Below are 17,272 nucleotides of genomic sequence, written 5' to 3'. Positions count from 1 at the left end.
TGAGATCTGTACTTATTTGCTCAGAAGCACACAATAGCCCTCCCCAACAATCAGGGACTCTGCTTATTCCTCAGTGGTTTATCAAGCCTGGAGTGTTAAACACACAACACACAGCACTGCAATGCACGACTCCAAGTCACATCTATTTTTAACAAGCTGTGTGTGGTCCTCATAATCTGCAGGACCTCTTCTTGCTAACACATATTCCTGTAATACAGCACAAAGAATTTAAAAATCTTTTGTATTTTAAACCAAGCTGAAAGTATTTCAGAGAAAAATTGCTAAGCCTTTCCTTTTACTGTGAGAATCAAGTTTCTTTCTATTACATCAATCCAGTTCCTAGACAAACTGCAAATAATTAGCCATTTCCTTCTAGCTGCAAAGTTGGAACCAACATAAGACTGGGATTTTTATATACAACTCTGAGAAACCTAGGATTTTTAACTACGCAAACTCCTATCAAATATATAACCCTATTCAGCTTCAAAAAACCCAAAATCACTTACTGAGGGTTTTTTTTGAAGCAAGTGAGATTTTCCTTTCACCCTAGTTACCACAGAAGAAGTTTTAGTATGAGAATAAGTGTAAGTCATGCAGATGTTTCACCCAAATCTCAGCTGGCAGTAAAATGGTAGAAAGTGGTAAGGAGCAAATGTTTCTGCAAAAGGCTTTCTAGTGTGAAGTTATTGCAGAAAGCATTTAGAAATACCCTATGGTATATAGGCACTATCAGCACACAACCACAGATATGTGACTTCCACTATGACATACTGAATTTATGCACAGTCTTATAAGGAATTCTGGTTCTCCTTGCCTGGCTAGTTTTTAATATGCCAACTTTGTAACACTTTTTCCAATAGTTTCTATGGTTTTAATAACATGGAAGAACAGCTACTTATCTTGCCATAACTGCTTTTACCCTGCATTTTTCCCATGAATTCCATCTCATGTGTTCACATGTGCTGCTCCAGAAATACTGCATTCTTTTGGCAAACTCTCCAGCCTGAGCATGTGCAGCCATGCACAACCCTACTGCTGGCAGAGCACAATCTGTGGGGACTAAGACTTGACAGGAACAGAAGAAAGACATAGAATCATAGAGTGGTTTGGGTTGGAAGGGACCCTAAAGGTCATCTCGTTTCAACTCCTCTGTCATGGGCAGGGGCACCTTCCACTAGACCAGGTTGTTCAAAACCCCATCCAGCCTGACCTCGAACACTTCCAGGTATGGAGTGTCCACTCAAGAGTGTGAGATTTATATGGACAAGGCATCTTGAACAGCCAGTTTTCCTGCATGGCTGACAAAGAAATGACAGCAAGATTCACCTGGTCCTTCACATCTGGAGGTGGATCTACTTTGACCTTGTTCAGTTTCTCTAGGATCTGTGAGTTTACCAAATTATTTGAAACTGAGCCTAAAACTGCCTTTTAATGGAAACTAAGCAAAGTGTAAACCAAAGCAACAAATGGCAGCTGATGAGAAAAAGGGCTGTGCAAATAAAGGTGCCCACTGCTCTCTGATGAAGACATGAACTTGTTGGGGGGGGGGGGTGTTCAAGAACACCAAATTTTTTTTTGCACTTCTGTCTTTTCCTGTTCAGTTAGGCCTCTGAATCTGGGGCTCCCTTAGTACTCCTAAGAAAATAAATGGTCCGCTAGAAGCAGTGCTCTCCTGAGGGAAAGGGAGGAAGTCTCTTTCAGCACATCACAGTGCCTCACCAGCAGTACTACAGCAAAAGCCCTACCCTACACCTGGAAGTCACAAAGTGAGGAGACGGCACAGAAGGAAGAGTGACTTCTAGATTTAAGCATATTATAGATAATTATTTCTCTGCTGGTAGCAGCGGATCAAAGAGAGACTTCTAACCCTCTGTTGCCATTCAAGTGCAGTCTGGGTAGAATGACGGGCATGACAACCACGTGTTTAACTTTTCATTTTCACAGGCTTTGTTAACCTTTGTCTCAGCTCCAAATACGAGTTTTAGTTTCAGTAGCTGATGCTTTTTGAAGAGCAACACAGAAGAACTGAAAATTTAGCTGTAGCTCACAGTACTATTTGAGATTGGAGCCCAGTCAGACCCTAACATTTTTCCTCTCTGAGTCTGACTAGCTTCTCACTGAATGCTCCAGTATGAACTGTTTCAGACTGTAAATCTCTTTCCCTTTACCATCTGTAAGGAATATCTTCTTTCCTACCGTCTCTGTATTTGCTCAGCATGTGATATGTAGTAGAAAAAAAATGAAAGTACAGAGAGATGAAGCTCAAGAACTTTGCTTCATCCATAAAAGAAAATTGGTACATGGAAATCCTAAAATGTCTTGCCCTTTTGTAAAACTGGCAGATATAAAAATAATTTGGCAATTAACAATAATATTACCACAAGGTGAGGAAGAAGCAACTTAAGGAAGACATCCATCTAAGCCTATCCATACATCTGCAGGCAGATGTCAGTTTCCAGTAACAAAACAAAACTCAAGCAGGAAGGTGAGAGGTAGCTGTTAGCTACATTTGTCTGCTTTGCCCTTAAGTGGATTTGAATCTCACAGTTAAGACACCACATCTCAGCTGAGAGGCAAGCACTGGCCTTCACCTCTCCTCAGCATCAAGTGCAAGCTTTGCTAGGTGATGACAGGCTTTGCTCCCCTTCACTAACTTTACAAATGCTCAGCTCCCGCCTGAGTGCACACCAGTGCAGCACACACACATGCAAGGGAGGTCACAGTGACGTTTAAGTTCAGCAGTATGCCAAGAAGTCAATGGTGCAATGATAAATATGCAAGTTGATTGTGAAAATTAATTTAAAATCAGAAGTGGGTTTCACTGCAAAAAGTAATTTTTTTAAAATTAAATGGAGCAGTTAAAAATAACTTACAAAATACAGAAGAGAAAGTATGTACACAGTGTTTCAGATAAAAAGTTAGCATGTTGTTTATTATAAATGATAAATATAGTTGCTGACTTTCACATCTATGTATAAGCTTTTGCAAGCTATTATTGATCACAAAGATTCTGATATAATACAATTTGTAACTCCTTTTAACTCCTTTTTGGTATAATATAACCTGTCAGTTTATGTATGTACCGTACAGCTTATATAAATAATAGTGTGATAAATATATATTATATCTTAGGCCTTACCATAATATTAAAATGGAAACTGAGTAATGTATTAAAATGCTTTTATTTGTGTAATTAGCCCAGACAATGGTGTGAAATAGCTAGGTTGTTTCTCACATTTGTGGACCATCTTATCTGAATGATAACAGTGACAAGAACCAGGACACCAAGAGAAAAAAAATTTAATACTGACTCTCCAAATATTAAGAAGTGTCAAAACAACAAAATGGAGTCTCAAGAAGAAATAAAATATATTGATTTAATCTACGAGATGGCATACAGACAAGTCAAAGATTAAAACCAAGCAAAAAAGTTCCTAGAACATGTAAACTCAAAGGAATTTTTGAATATGTATAAACTCTCATGAATATGCATGGACGCCTGTAACATAACAGTAGATAGAGAATATGGTTTTAAGCTAACAGTGTGCTTTTGGCAGATTGCCAAGCACCCCAGTGCTGGATATTGTCCCTTTTATCCCTTACTAAACTTTTAAAAGTTTTCAAGAGTGATTATTGTTTCTCACATTGTTGAAAACCAGCTGGTCAATATTGAATATTGTAAAAAAAAACCCTCTCAATACTTGCCCAAAAAAACAGTCTGTGTCATTCATCCACTGGTTTATGAACTGTGCAGTGATGGGCTCAGGATTGTGTGGAAATCTGATGTTCTCCAAGGTGTGCAAAAGTAGGTCAGGATTGTAGTAGAGCGCAGCTATGGCAACCTGAAGACACATGGTACGGAGCTCACTTGTTTTAACTCCTCGAGTCAAGCGCTCCAGAACAGCCTCCACAAAGAGGGGAATACACTGGGCATGAAAGAAGACAAAAAGAAAAGGAAAGGAAAGAAAAAAAAGAAAACAGTCATTAGACATGTTGCCAGATTATACAAAATTTTGTAATACTTTTACCAGAATTATGCCCTGATTTATCTGAAGTTCAGGTATAGAAGAAAGGAACACATCCCTTTCACTTTCCAGCCTCTGATCACACGCTTATAAATCTTCCCCAAAACAGGTCTTCTATGAGCTAAAAATTGCAGTGTTATTCTGAGCACAGGGGAGAATATATGGGGCCATTTGGTGGAGCTTGTTCTAGCATGTGGAAAAGATTTAGAAAAAAACTCAGACATTCTCATCTTTGAAGAAAGATGCTAAACTATTTCAAAACTAACAGGCATTAGAAATTAAACAATCTAAATTCGTAACATAGTTAGAAGTTTTTCCTAATAAATGTAAAGTGATATTAATTTTTTATAGAAGTTTAAAATTAGTTTATTCAGATAAATGTAAACATGCACATATTTCTAAACAATGAAATAAGCATCTTCCAAATACACATATATATTTCAATGGGCAAATTTATACTTTACAAAAATTTGGAAAGCACTACGAAAGTTGTCGTTTATGAGTTTCAGTTCAGTATGCAACCATTTTAATTCACAGAGTTGTACAGCTCAATTAAGCCTTCCACCACAAATTTATTTCAATGCAAATACATTGAAGTCACTTTAAACTCTTCCAGATTTCCTTTAAAAATCAAACCTTTCAGAGAACATTTTTATCTTCAATTATTTCAGATTTACACTAGTGAAGTTATATCACTTTCAGTGAAATTAACTGAAAATTTATCACTGAAATCCATGGATTGCACTGTGGCAACATCAAACATGATACATCAAGGTGATTTAGGCTCATTATATGAGTCCAGAATTTGGCCCTTAATAGGAAAAAGACTACTTGCTAAAAAGGTGTTCTAAGAAACTCTGGAAAATTGTGATTATGTTTCTCCCTGCAATCACAATCAAGCCATGCTAAAAAATCTGCATTTCCAAATGACCATTTTATGGTCATGTCCACTAACATCTTGTCTCAAAACCAAAAAATCCCAGCCTTACAAACTTTCCTGAGTTCATTTACTTCTTTCTTTCTCCCCCCTGTACATTTCCCTCAAATTCTCTAATTGCAGCTGTTTCGCTCAGGAGTCATGGATCATTAGAAAGCACTAAAAGAGAAAAGCTGTTCAATATGTATCACCTGGTCAATACCCCGTCCTTTGCACTGAAGAACAATCACTTCTAGGAGTTTGGCTGCATGGCATTCTGCGTCTTCTCCTGCATCTCCTGTCAGTACCTAACAATCAGAGTAACAATTTCATTTATTAGTAATCACTGACAACACTGAAAGCAAGTGCTCCTGTACCTGCATACATCCAAAAATCTCCACACAGCAAATACATATGTATCCATGTTAAATTTTCTGAGGAATTAAGACACATAATTCATCGCTACAGAACATAAACAAGGATAAGTGGCTAAAGCTGAATTTTAGAAACTAGAAGAAATTACTGTAGTTCTTAAAGAATGTTATATTGTTTCTATGTCGTCACTTTCCCATTTTTAGAAAGAAATGTCACTTATAAGAATCACTGATGTTTTCCACGTGGTGTTTCCATTTTCCCACTTCAAGTCTAATAGTCACTGGCAGATTAACAGCGTGGCGAAGTGCTATGTCTAGGCTAGTTTCTGATTAAGAAGATGTATGCAATCATTCTGTGTGTAGGCACATACATATGAAACTGAGTGCTGCATCTCAATACATTTCAACCCCATGGTCACTGTCAATCAAACCTGACAAAAGCAGCAAAATTTTCACAATGAAATAAATACTCCGAGTTTTTTTAAAAATAAGCAGGTAGCTAGATGCCTAACACTCTCTAATGCCCCAAACAAGAGGAGGACTGCAGCACGATCTCATACTTTATTATACATGAGAGACTCAGCATGAAAGAGAAACAAGATAAATGTAGGAAGAACTTCAAATGAGTTCGCACCTTAGCTGACAACCAGAGAGTCCAACTGCAAGATACACAACCCAAGGAAATCAAGCTTCATTAATTCCCTACCTACCAAAATAGCTCTCCATGGAAGAGAGTCAAGACAAACAGCAACTTTCTCCCACACAGCTTTTTGCATGTAATTTTCTTAAAGCATGTCACTTTTTAAGTGTGAAGGTGCTGAGTGTGCTCAGAACTGAGTCAAGACCAAAATTCCCATAATTCTGAAATATTTGGCCACCATGTGGCATGTTCAGGTCACTCAGCTCCTCTAATTGTTATGTAGCAGTGATAAGATGAGCAGTAAGAATCAGAAGCCTTACCTTTTTACACATAGAGTAAATGATTTCTAAATGCTTTGGGTTAGACAGTAAAGTATCAGTGTCAATGGTCACATAATTATGCAAGAGAGGCATCATATCTGCAGAAGAGGGAGAGCAAAAGAGAAAAAAGTTACAAAAAGTGCTAACCAGAGAGGTAGTCCTAAAGGGGAATTCATTAGCTGATGTTTTTGAATAGGGTTGGAAATTGAAACTCTGCGAGCGTCTTTTCTGGAAGAATTCTTCATAGAATGCACTATGCAGGCTGCATTCTTGGAACTAGAGTAGGACTCCATTTTAATTAATCAGTTTGTAGTTTCACATTAACTTTGAATATGCAACTTTGAGTTCAGGACCCCTACAAGAACTGATCACACTGACAGATTTGAACATGCTTCTCCAACTTAAATATCTCCTGTTACGCTCCCACACTAAACAGATGGGCAGGGCATGACTCAAATACATGATCATTTTAATCCATGACACTAAATGGAAGCGACCCTTATCTGCTAGAGATGAATTGTCAAACAGTAAAAATACCAGTAGAACAGAAGTGACTTTACCTGCAAAGTATTCAAAGCAATCCTGCTGGAAAACCTCATACAGAACACCTAAAAGCTGCCACATCTGAGGTGAAATCATCTGGCATGTTAAGCTGAAGGCCAAGGATAGAATTTCTTCATAAAACTCTGCAAAAGACAATTTGAAGCAAGGTGCTTTACAAAAAATTTAACTTGCAAATACCTTGAAATCTGAAACTGAGCCCTGAGTCATGTAACAACTAGAAGACAGAAATTAGAAACTAAATAACACATAGAAAAATAAAACAAATTGTAAAACTGTTTCAGACAAGTCTTGTGTTGGCTATAGTTACAATGATATGCAGCTTTCCACTATAAACACACACCAAAAAAATACATCAGCAGCACATTAAAGACAATGCTTCTAACTGATTTACTGAAAAATATATTTTTTTCTCAGTCTTTGTTTTTTCTGAAAAGCCTTATCACAAAAGTGTAACATTTAGTGCAGCATACTGATGAAGAAGTAATTTAATTGCAGACCATGTCCATAAGAGACTAATGTAATTTAGACATTGTCCTTTAACACAATTAGCCAGAATTATAATCAGAACAGCATCTTCAGCTTTTGACCTCCAAAACACAATAGCCAATCTGACTAATGTACAAGAGTAGATCAGGAGAAAAAAATTACAATGGTAAAGCAATGACTTATTCTTTAAAGAAACCCACACAAAAAAGATCAAATTCTGTTCTGGAAGATAACAGTAATTAATTTACATGTTTTTACATATCTCTAAAACATACCTATAACGTGTTTCTGCAAAACAAGGCCAATGATCTGTAAACAAATGCTCTCGAGCTGTTGAGTGATCTGCAATAAAAACATAAAGCATTTTATTTAAAAAATTAGAAATACAGCAATCAAATAAATGTATTTGATTAATTCAGTTTGAGAAGTTCTTCAAATCAAACAGGCTTTTATTTTTTAAATGCTGCATTAACAATCATAATGTTATGAAATGAGGTCTCCCTGATGCAGAAAAACCTCTTTACCCTGAATATGTGATTTGTGGGCATACACTGCACCATGACTGAGAGACCAATTCCTAGGAATTCTATCCAAGATATTGCTGGGTAGACTAAAGACAGGGGTCATCACCAGTAAAAAACTAGGCTTGTGCAAAATATTTCTTTTTTAATTCTCCTTTAACACTCTGTAATGCAACTAGCCACTGTGAAGAAAATTCTACCACAACCAAACCAGCACATTCCAATGAAGTGTTTATCAAGTAAGGACTAAGAATTTTACCCTTGGGACATAAATTCCCCTGAAGCTGAAAGCTAAACAATTAATAAATCACAAAAGTAAACTGGGCTTTAGATTCAAATCTGTCAGACACAGTTTGGTACCATCCCACTGCAGTAAATGCACGTTCATGCCAAGTGATGCAACATACACAGAAGTGCTTCTTGTCATGAATGAAAACAAGAAAGTACCAAGGAAAATCTCACCTCCTTATGATCTTCCACAACTGTCAGGATTGTGTCAATTGTGTGCAAGATGCCCATGGCCATAACCGTTTTGTCCTCTACTTCCTCATATTCCTCACTCTGAAGTACTTTACCAAATATTTCAGCCTGTGAGCAAAACCAACCAACTTGACATTCAAGAACAAACCCGTGTTTCCAATTTGTCATTCAAAAGCAAGGCAGTTAATGCAGCAGCAGCAATGTCTTATCTGTAAGAGCTGTCAGCACTGAAAAATATGCTTGCTGCTTTTGAAAGGGGAACATAGCAAATTAAAATCTCCTCTTTTTTTTCAGAAGTCTACGTTAAGTCATTTGAAATGCTAAATAGTTAGACTGTGGCTCATTAAAACCAGTGACACAAATCAGTGTCTTTGAAAAATCTATAGGCTTTAAAGATGCTTCATATAGAAAAAAGCCCACAAATACTGCAAATACTACAGGTGGACTCTTATAAAGATTACTTTAAACAGTGTGTACTTCAAGCAGAGTTCATTAAATGTTCACCAAGCTAGGCAGGTGCTTCTGACTGGACTGGTCATTTACTATTGCTCTCACCAGGTGTTGAGTCATGTCCACAGCGATAGTAGCAACTTCCTGGCTGTACTCATAGATCATCTTCTGGATTACATTTGTGAGATCATCGTTTTCTGTCTCCCTGACAATGTGCAGGAGCTCCTGCATCACTGGCCTTACATAAGGCTTCACATACTCCTTGGCTAAAAGATCAACAGAAACCAGGTGAAATCAGCTATCCATAATCACAAATATACAGCATCTCCAAACTGCCAGGCAGCTGACCACTCTTGAACAAAATAAGTTTTTTAAATTTGAATTCACTGAAGAAATAAAAAAGCCAAAAAACATACCCAAGGCAATTTTACAGTCCATAACTAGTAGACAGAGTAAATAAATTGTGTAATATTGAAATGCCACCTACAGCTAAAATCCGCTTTTGAGGAAACACTTGCTCTCATACATAAAGCAGTGTTCATTTTTAAACATACACACTGCTGAAGTTCACTAAAAAAACCCAAAGATGGGTGATATTTACTTTATTAAAACATGCTGATTTAACTTCTTTTGCATCATAAAAACTTCAAGTCAGAATTCTGGGATGTAATGAGCAAGTGAATCTGTCTAAACATGATAAAATATTCTGAAATCTATGTCTTCAAATGACAGAAATGTTTAGATAAATCTGCACCAACCTCCTTGTCTTGACAAAAAATCAATAGATCAGTGTACACAGCTGATGAATCACTGTCACATACCTTGCTCTTGGTTGCTTATTAAGGTCTGAAGGGCTATGGCTGCTTCTACTTTGACAGGCATCTCCTTATCATCAATCAGGCTCTTCTTTGCCAGCTCTACTGCATTCCTCAAGTTTAGCTCATTGTGAAATTTCAAAGCACTAAATGAATGAAGTACCCAACAGGACTGCAAGGCAAAAAGAGAAGCAAGTTAGGGACTGTGGCAATTTTAAGCATTTTTAAGCGAATCAAAACCAATGCTAACTATCTCCCTGTTTGCATGCACTGCTTTTCCCCTCCCACTTAATTATGGTGTATTCTTTCATTAAATGTAACACAAGTATTGCACTCAAGCAGTTCTTTATTATATTTTCCCAAATTCCAATAAACTCAGTGTGCACATAATTTGCATTCATTGCTTTGGTCCTTCTGGGGGAAATAAAATCAGAAAAAAAACCAATGAAAACTGTTTGTCCATGACTGATATCAGCACTTGGGGATTTTCTTCAAGCAACACCGAAATTGATGTTACCTACTTGTGGAAATCCTGCCTATTCTTCACAGCCATCTCTGCTAATGAAAAATGGCTACAATTGCTGCTCAAATTCTCAAGTTTGATTGAAGAGGTGAACACTAATACAACACACACACTCCATCAATTCCTTTAACTGAAAAATCATTTTTTTTAAAACAAAATGATGAAAAAATACAGCACAAGAATGTTATTTCAAATTTTACTATGTATTTACCTAATTTCTTTCAGTAACATTCAGAATGAAATCAAACTGCAAAGGAAGGAACCGCGGCAAATACTGGAATTGATGTAACAGGTGAACTTACTCGAGCTCTGAGGTATCCCAGGTTAGACATGAACAAGGGAAACACGTGATTCTGTAACATCAGCTCCATTTGATCCTTGAAGACACTTTTCTGTTGGAGTAAAGAAAAGTTATTTTGGGGACCATTCATGTTACATACTTCTTTCTAGCTCATAATGCATTTCAAATATCAACCATGGGAAATACAATAATTTGTCTATATAATAAAGGTATCCTCTCACAAAGAGAACTGGATCCCTTACCTTGAATAGAACCAATAGAACCAAAAGCACAGCAAGTTCAAAACCAGGTAAGTGAAAGAACTGCACATAAAATATTCTACTTGGCCTTACAACGTGTAAACTGGAATTTTCATGTTATTTAAGGCAATTAATACCAGCTGATTTTTTTTAAAAACTTAACAAGGATCAATAACCTAGTAATTCCATTCTTCCTACAAAGGAGTACATACATATCTGAAGATAAATATGGGCTTAGTATGGAACAGATCTGAGTTTCAAATGAACTACGGTTACTCTAAGTATCAAAACTTACTGTCTCGGACACTACAGCAACAAATCCCTTCTTTTTTCATGTTTATTAATGGATGAAGAAAATTCCCTTGTGACAGAAATTTCCTTAGCTGGAGAAGGATACTGCATGAGAGTTATTCTTCATTATTCTAACGTTAGCAAATCCCAAGATACTCACAGGAAGCTAGAACCAGCATGGAGATTTGAGACTTTCCTTATAGTCCCAGAATAATAGAAAAGATACATGCTAGGGATGCTGTTACCATCCAAAGGAATGATTCAGTGGGTAAGACAGGAAAGGCTGAAATGGGACACTCAATACAACGTGTATCTTACATGATCACACTTTATTTCACCAATGCATTTTATCTACACTCATTCCCCAGCCTTCACAGAGCTGGATGAAGGACTGAGCAGAGAAAAAACAGAGAGAAAGGAAAATACTGCTCTTTTGTGCACACTGACCAGAAGTTTGTAGGCATTGAACTGGAGCTGCTGTGGGGAGCCAGGTGGCTCAGGCAGGCCCACTGTGTCTATGAGCTCCTTGGACTCAGGATCTCAGTCAGTTCAAGAGCCAGAAAGCACCCAAAATCCAGGATTTTATATGGAAACAGCTGATGGAATGTTTCAATGTGTCAAATTCCAAACATAAGAAATTAAAATTTTAAAGGGGTCTGTGGTGTTTGGGCTTAATACTCTTTTATAAAGTACAATATAACCTCATGTTTCAGGATTGAAAATTTCAAATAGGAGCAGAATACTAGAATAAATCCCTTTTTCCCCACAGGACAGAGATAAATATGTTAATGTGAAAGTCTCCTCACAACACAAACAATGTCATCCTCATTCACTGTTATACTTCTGCATGAGGAAGGGCATTTACAATTCAAAATAATCGACAAAAATTCTGCAAAAGCTACTGATGTTTCAGGACTTAAGATCAGAAAATAGACTGGTACAAAATCAGATGGTCAATGTTGGTAAGATGTTGCTCACAAATGAAGTCACATCCTGCACAGCAAGACAATTAAGATAAAATATAATAAAACACTTTTTAAGAGAAGCCTCCAGCACAAGATTACCATTCTCATGCTAAAAGTAATAATATTTTTAAATTACTTTTAACATGGAGCAAAGGCATATTTTGGACTCCACCATCTACAAAAGCACCAGGAAAACTGCAATCAATTTCAACTAGAGAGCAACAATGTGCATTAAATTGGCATTCAGATTCCAGAAATACACCCAAAATTCTGAAGATACTGTCTATAACAAATGGAGGAAGGCTCCTTGTTCTTCTCAGCTTTTTTCAAAACTCCCGATTGGAAGATGAAATAAGACTTAAAGCCACTTATGGAAGAGTGAAAAAGTTGGAAAGCTAGACAGAACATCTCTGTAATGTGTTAAGGAAAAGGTTTACTTAACCAGAAGAAGCCCATAACAGTGCAGGCTGTTGGGGAATTTCAGAAAGAATCACACGCCATGTTGCTGATGGAATGCATGTTTGCTTTCTTAACACTTCCATTTTCCTAGTAAAGCAGGAGGGGATCAAGGGACTGTTATAAAACAAACAAACAGAGCTTTGGAAAAATGTGAGAAGGAAAATCTGTGTATAAAATAGTGATATAAAAACAGGAAAGAATGTTAAGATTTTTAAATAAACAGATTCTCATATTCTGATTGCAATCAGAGTGCAATCTCTCTACAGATTTTTATAAATATGGCTAAGGGCTAGTCATACTTTATAAAGACTATTTTATTTTAAACCACAGCTGATTTCATAGCAAGAATTACAAACTTTTTCATTTCTTTACCCACTTACCTTCAATAAAATATCTGCTAGGGATCCTATAACATGCAAAGCTCCATCTTTTTTCCTTGGATCAATGTTTGGCTCTGTCAGAATCTGGTAGCAATATGCCATCATCTTTGGTAATACCTGTGCAAGACAGAAAACATACAATCCCCTTTAATCAGTTATTAATAGCATTGTTTAAAACATTCCTATGACATTTTCAAGAAGAAATTTTGTCTTGGCTAGAGAAATGTGAGGTACTAAATGTAGCATCTTTCAATCATTAAAGTGTAAAACTTTGGAATTTTCAACTTTTCAGCCAAACTGGTCAAAATTAGATTAATCTCCATGAAATTTCTCATTACTAATAGCAAGGAAGGTATTTTTGTCACTGTCTTGAAGAAAATCAAAAAAAGTGATGAAAAGGCAAAAGGCTCAAACAGCACCTCGCCCACTTTTTCTCTTCTTTTCTGGCTTGTCTCACACATAAATATAAATACATATGTGAGTGTGCATATATCTATGAAAATATATACATATATTTTCAAGGAGAGGTTGGACTAAAATCTCATAAACTTAATTTGATCTATTGATTTTGGCAGTAGTTTCTAAAGTCGAGTACACTTAGAAAAGCCTCTTGGCAAAACCAATGGCTGAATGTGATTTCCACACCTATTATGTCCTTTTCCAACTTGCCACTGGGATGGTCTAAATACAAATTATGAAAATGAGAAGGAAGATCAGTGGACAAGAACTGTTTTGACAACAAAAAAGTAGAAAGGTCATATTCCACCTATTCCACCTAATGTAAAGACTGTGTTCTCCTCTGAAAATCCATCTGCAAATGGAGCTCCATGATTACTGGACATTAAAATGGAGCCTAGAAAAACATTTACCATTTTAGCCAACTGTGCTTTCTAGGACTTGCCTGAGTATTTTTGTACAGGTTACTGGAAATACAGAAAGATCTGCAGAAAAGTTATGTCCTCATTTAAAGAGTAACTATATGGAATGGGTTTTGTGCTTGCTAACTTCATTGCTGCTAAGAAGAATTTTAAATAGCATCAGTGAAAATTAATAAGGATCAGATCCACTTTCCCTCCTGCTACAGTTTGTGATGCTGAGAACAGCTGTGACAGAGGCTATTTGTAAACCCAGGAAAATCTATTCAAATATATCTATTCCAACCCATTTTGTATCTGGCAGAGGCATTTTAAATCTGCAAGAAGAATCCACTTAGTATTTATACACACCATATTTTAACTGTCCTCAAATAGATAGCATTCAGCCAGGAAGCATTCAACTATGTAGCAGCAAGTATATTTTTCAAGACTAGCTTCCTGTAGCATCTTCAAATATATGGGGAAAACAACTTTATTAATGAAAACTCAAATAATTTAAACCCACTGCTTTCATACCTCTTTTCTCTTCTTTGCAGCAGTGTAAAGGAGATTCTGTGCTGCTGTTGTTGTGGATGCATAGTCCTCAAATACATCTAAAAAAATGGGGAGAAAAGAGCATAAAAAAATTTATTTTCTGAATAATAAATTTTTTTATAAACCATCTTGGTTTTGGGATATCACAAAATCTGGATGACTATATAACTTCAAAATTATTTACATGATTGTCTTCATTTCCTAGTTAAAGTGTCAGACCCAAACTTATATCACACACCTTACTTCTTGCCTTCCAAATCCACTGCCACTCTTCATTCCTTAATTAAGAATATTCTATTTATTCATTAGCTCTTCTGAGACCATATAAAAGGGATGAAAAATCTTGTCTCTTTTTTTAATTAAAACCCCTGTAGGAAGAACAACAATGCACTCCAGTACCATCTGTATACCACATGTACACATTTTTGACTTGATTTTATTAAACCTCATGGGAAACCTTTTGTACATAAAATCTACTTAGATCTGGAGTAGTTTTAAATCTGCTGAAAGGTCAAGTTTTTTAGTTTCATTCATTGCAACTGAATCTCTGCTGTTCATGTTGAAAGTATAATTTATATCTTGAAAAAAAAGATCTGTGCTGCAGACATGTTCTATTTCAAACATCCCCACACAAATTAAATCAAACTAAAAAATCTTAAAACATTATTTTAAAATGTGACTCAAATTACACACCAACTTTTCCTGAAAACTTTAAGATAAAACATCATTAGGAAATACTACCAGACTAGGGAATTCTTGTTCCAAACAAAAATGTGTCTCAAAAAAATTTCCATTTAATGTACTTTGATAAGTGAGGGTAATGTACTCTGAGTGGTTTTTTACCTTCCATGATACAATCTGAATCTGTATTTAACTGCCTCAGCTACACATAAAAATAAGATTCACTACTTATACAGAAAGAACTGAATTCACACACCAAATATCAAGGATGTATCTATACCCTAGTGATCAACACTATATTGTAATTAATTTGTTGCATAACAGCTCTCCAAGCTTTTAAATTATTCTATGAATATTTAAATTCTGTTTTCACATACACTAATCCCAAATCAACTAATTAAAATTTCCCAAATGCTGCATATATATCTCTGTGGTGCCTGGCTCACAGGAGTTTTCCAGCTAAAATTGCTGTACTTTTAAAGTACCTTTCTCCTTTTCAATGACATGAATATTTTAATAAATGTAATTATTTATAATATGGCCCTATGTGTTATTCCCAAGATTTTGCACTGTGTCTTTTGAAGGAATATATATATCTAATTATCTTACAATTGAGTAGTAGTAAGTGGCAGAAGAATGCTGAAGGCATTGACAATTTTCAACAGGGAAAGAGTAAGTCAGGCCTCTTCTGGCCAAAGTGAGAGCTGCAGGAACCTGCAGACAGCAGGCACATCTGCAAGGCAGGATTCTGAAACAGGCACTAACAAGGGAGCAAGCCAGTCTGTCTGAGCACAAGTGAAGTAGAAAAAATTCTGAGAGAATCATTTAGATCAAAGCTACCAGCCACATAGCCCAAACTCACCTGATCTGCTACCTGGTTTTAACTACAGATTGGTGAGATATAAGAAAAAAAGTTTTCTTCTTCCCATTTTTCAGGTGAAGAGAGACATTACAGTAGCCATGCTGATTACTGGAACTACAGGCTACAGTTATGATGAAAGCAAAAAATAAAACCAAATTACCAAATTTCATGCGGATATATTCATATGGATCCTCTTGCCAGAGCTCCTCATCCTCATCTTTGTAGCACATTAGAGAGAATATCACCTCTTCTGTTATGGTCTAATTTTAGAAAAGCCAAATATACATAAGTACACATAAAATCAAATTCCAGTACAGCAGCCCTCCACCATGCACTAATTGATTAGACCTATTTGTCTGGACAGTTACATTCCTCTAAGTAGTACTCTTTTGTCTACCAGAAACAAATTCACAGTGTTATAGGTACTTTCCTTCTGAAAGTCCCAGACAGCAGCAGTAGTTATACAATCTATCTTTATGATATTACATTACCATGCACAAAACACACTTCAGGACGTAGTCTGTACACAGCAGAATATTATATTCTGCAGAAGGATCTCATCAATGCAATACTTAACATGAGAATGGATTTCAGAGTCCTTCCCCTTAAAAGTCATGGAATTAACTAACTAAAAGGGGGACCTTATGCTATGAAAAACTAAAAGAGCAGGAAGATCACTTTTCATTTATTCTTTAGTTCACTTATAAAACATGTCCATAAAAGAGGGTTTAGCTCCTCTTAGATGAATGTTCTCTTTGTGCACTACCTTTGCACTACAATCAAAAATCTATGATAATTCTGAACACCAGTAACTAATAAAAGCCAGAACACTATGACTTTCTAGCAAGACTGTAAAATTTCAAATAAAGAACTTATGGAACAGAATCTTTGATTGAGTTAACATTATCTGCAATAAAAGGTAGTCATATATTGCAAAACACAGCCACCTTTGTGTAGAAATGCTATTTTATTTTCCAGATCAATTGCCGAATGATTCATGAAATCTTTTTTTAAAACACAAAACCTGGGGAGCTGGGGGGTGTTTTTTAATCCCTCTGATGACATGCATTCTTTATGACTGGATTTTAAGTACTGACCTGTATGTGTGGCTTCATTTGCTTCCATGTGATAGAGTGAATCACCCCTTGGTTCAGATAATTCAACGTTTGCTGAAGAACACGTGGTGCAACATAGTCTTTTTGCCTGTACTGGTCTAGGATTCTTAAGAGAACCTAAAGAAGTGACAAATTGTTATTTTTAAATGAAGACTGAAAATTCTGCCTCATGCATAAACATGCAGTGCACTTCCTCAGTGAATATACATGAACAGATAAAGTAGCTTTACAGCAGATGTTCTAGCATTAGAAATCATTTTAATGCCTTTGATCCAAAAATCATAAATCAATTAAATATCAAGGTTTTAATCCTGCAAACATTTATGCAGATGTTCACCTTTACTACTAGCCCTACCATGTGATCACTTGTGATTATAAACCAAAGATACACCTCAATAGTGAGAGGCTCACAGTTTACAGAGGCCTCAGCAAAATCTGGAATAGGTAAGGAAAAGG

General features: G+C 36.2%; 1 protein-coding gene across 4 annotated transcripts in view; it reads right to left on the bottom strand.

Annotated features, from left to right (window-relative positions):
- IPO8 (importin 8) overlaps window positions 1-17,272 on the bottom strand; it is a 46,841-nt gene that overhangs the window by 12,490 nt on the left and 17,079 nt on the right. For all 4 annotated transcript variants that reach the window (XM_064420971.1, XM_064420968.1, XM_064420967.1 and 1 more), the window contains exons 9-21: window positions 16,799-16,933; window positions 15,862-15,961; window positions 14,141-14,217; window positions 12,750-12,866; window positions 10,417-10,506; window positions 9,598-9,763; window positions 8,882-9,042; window positions 8,309-8,434; window positions 7,601-7,667; window positions 6,836-6,961; window positions 6,276-6,373; window positions 5,154-5,249; window positions 3,706-3,926 (exon numbers count right to left, since the gene is read on the bottom strand). In XM_064420971.1, coding sequence (XP_064277041.1) covers window positions 3,706-3,926; window positions 5,154-5,249; window positions 6,276-6,373; window positions 6,836-6,961; window positions 7,601-7,667; window positions 8,309-8,434; window positions 8,882-9,042; window positions 9,598-9,763; window positions 10,417-10,506; window positions 12,750-12,866; window positions 14,141-14,217; window positions 15,862-15,961; window positions 16,799-16,933 — 1,580 coding nt within the window. The remainder of the gene's footprint in view (window positions 1-3,705; window positions 3,927-5,153; window positions 5,250-6,275; window positions 6,374-6,835; window positions 6,962-7,600; window positions 7,668-8,308; window positions 8,435-8,881; window positions 9,043-9,597; window positions 9,764-10,416; window positions 10,507-12,749; window positions 12,867-14,140; window positions 14,218-15,861; window positions 15,962-16,798; window positions 16,934-17,272) is intronic.

This window comes from Passer domesticus, chromosome 5, assembly GCF_036417665.1.
Source record: "Passer domesticus isolate bPasDom1 chromosome 5, bPasDom1.hap1, whole genome shotgun sequence".
In the NCBI taxonomy this organism is placed as follows: Eukaryota; Metazoa; Chordata; class Aves; order Passeriformes; family Passeridae; genus Passer; species Passer domesticus.
The sequence above is the reverse complement of the archived record's forward strand: the minus strand, read 5'-3'. Positions and strand labels throughout refer to the sequence as shown.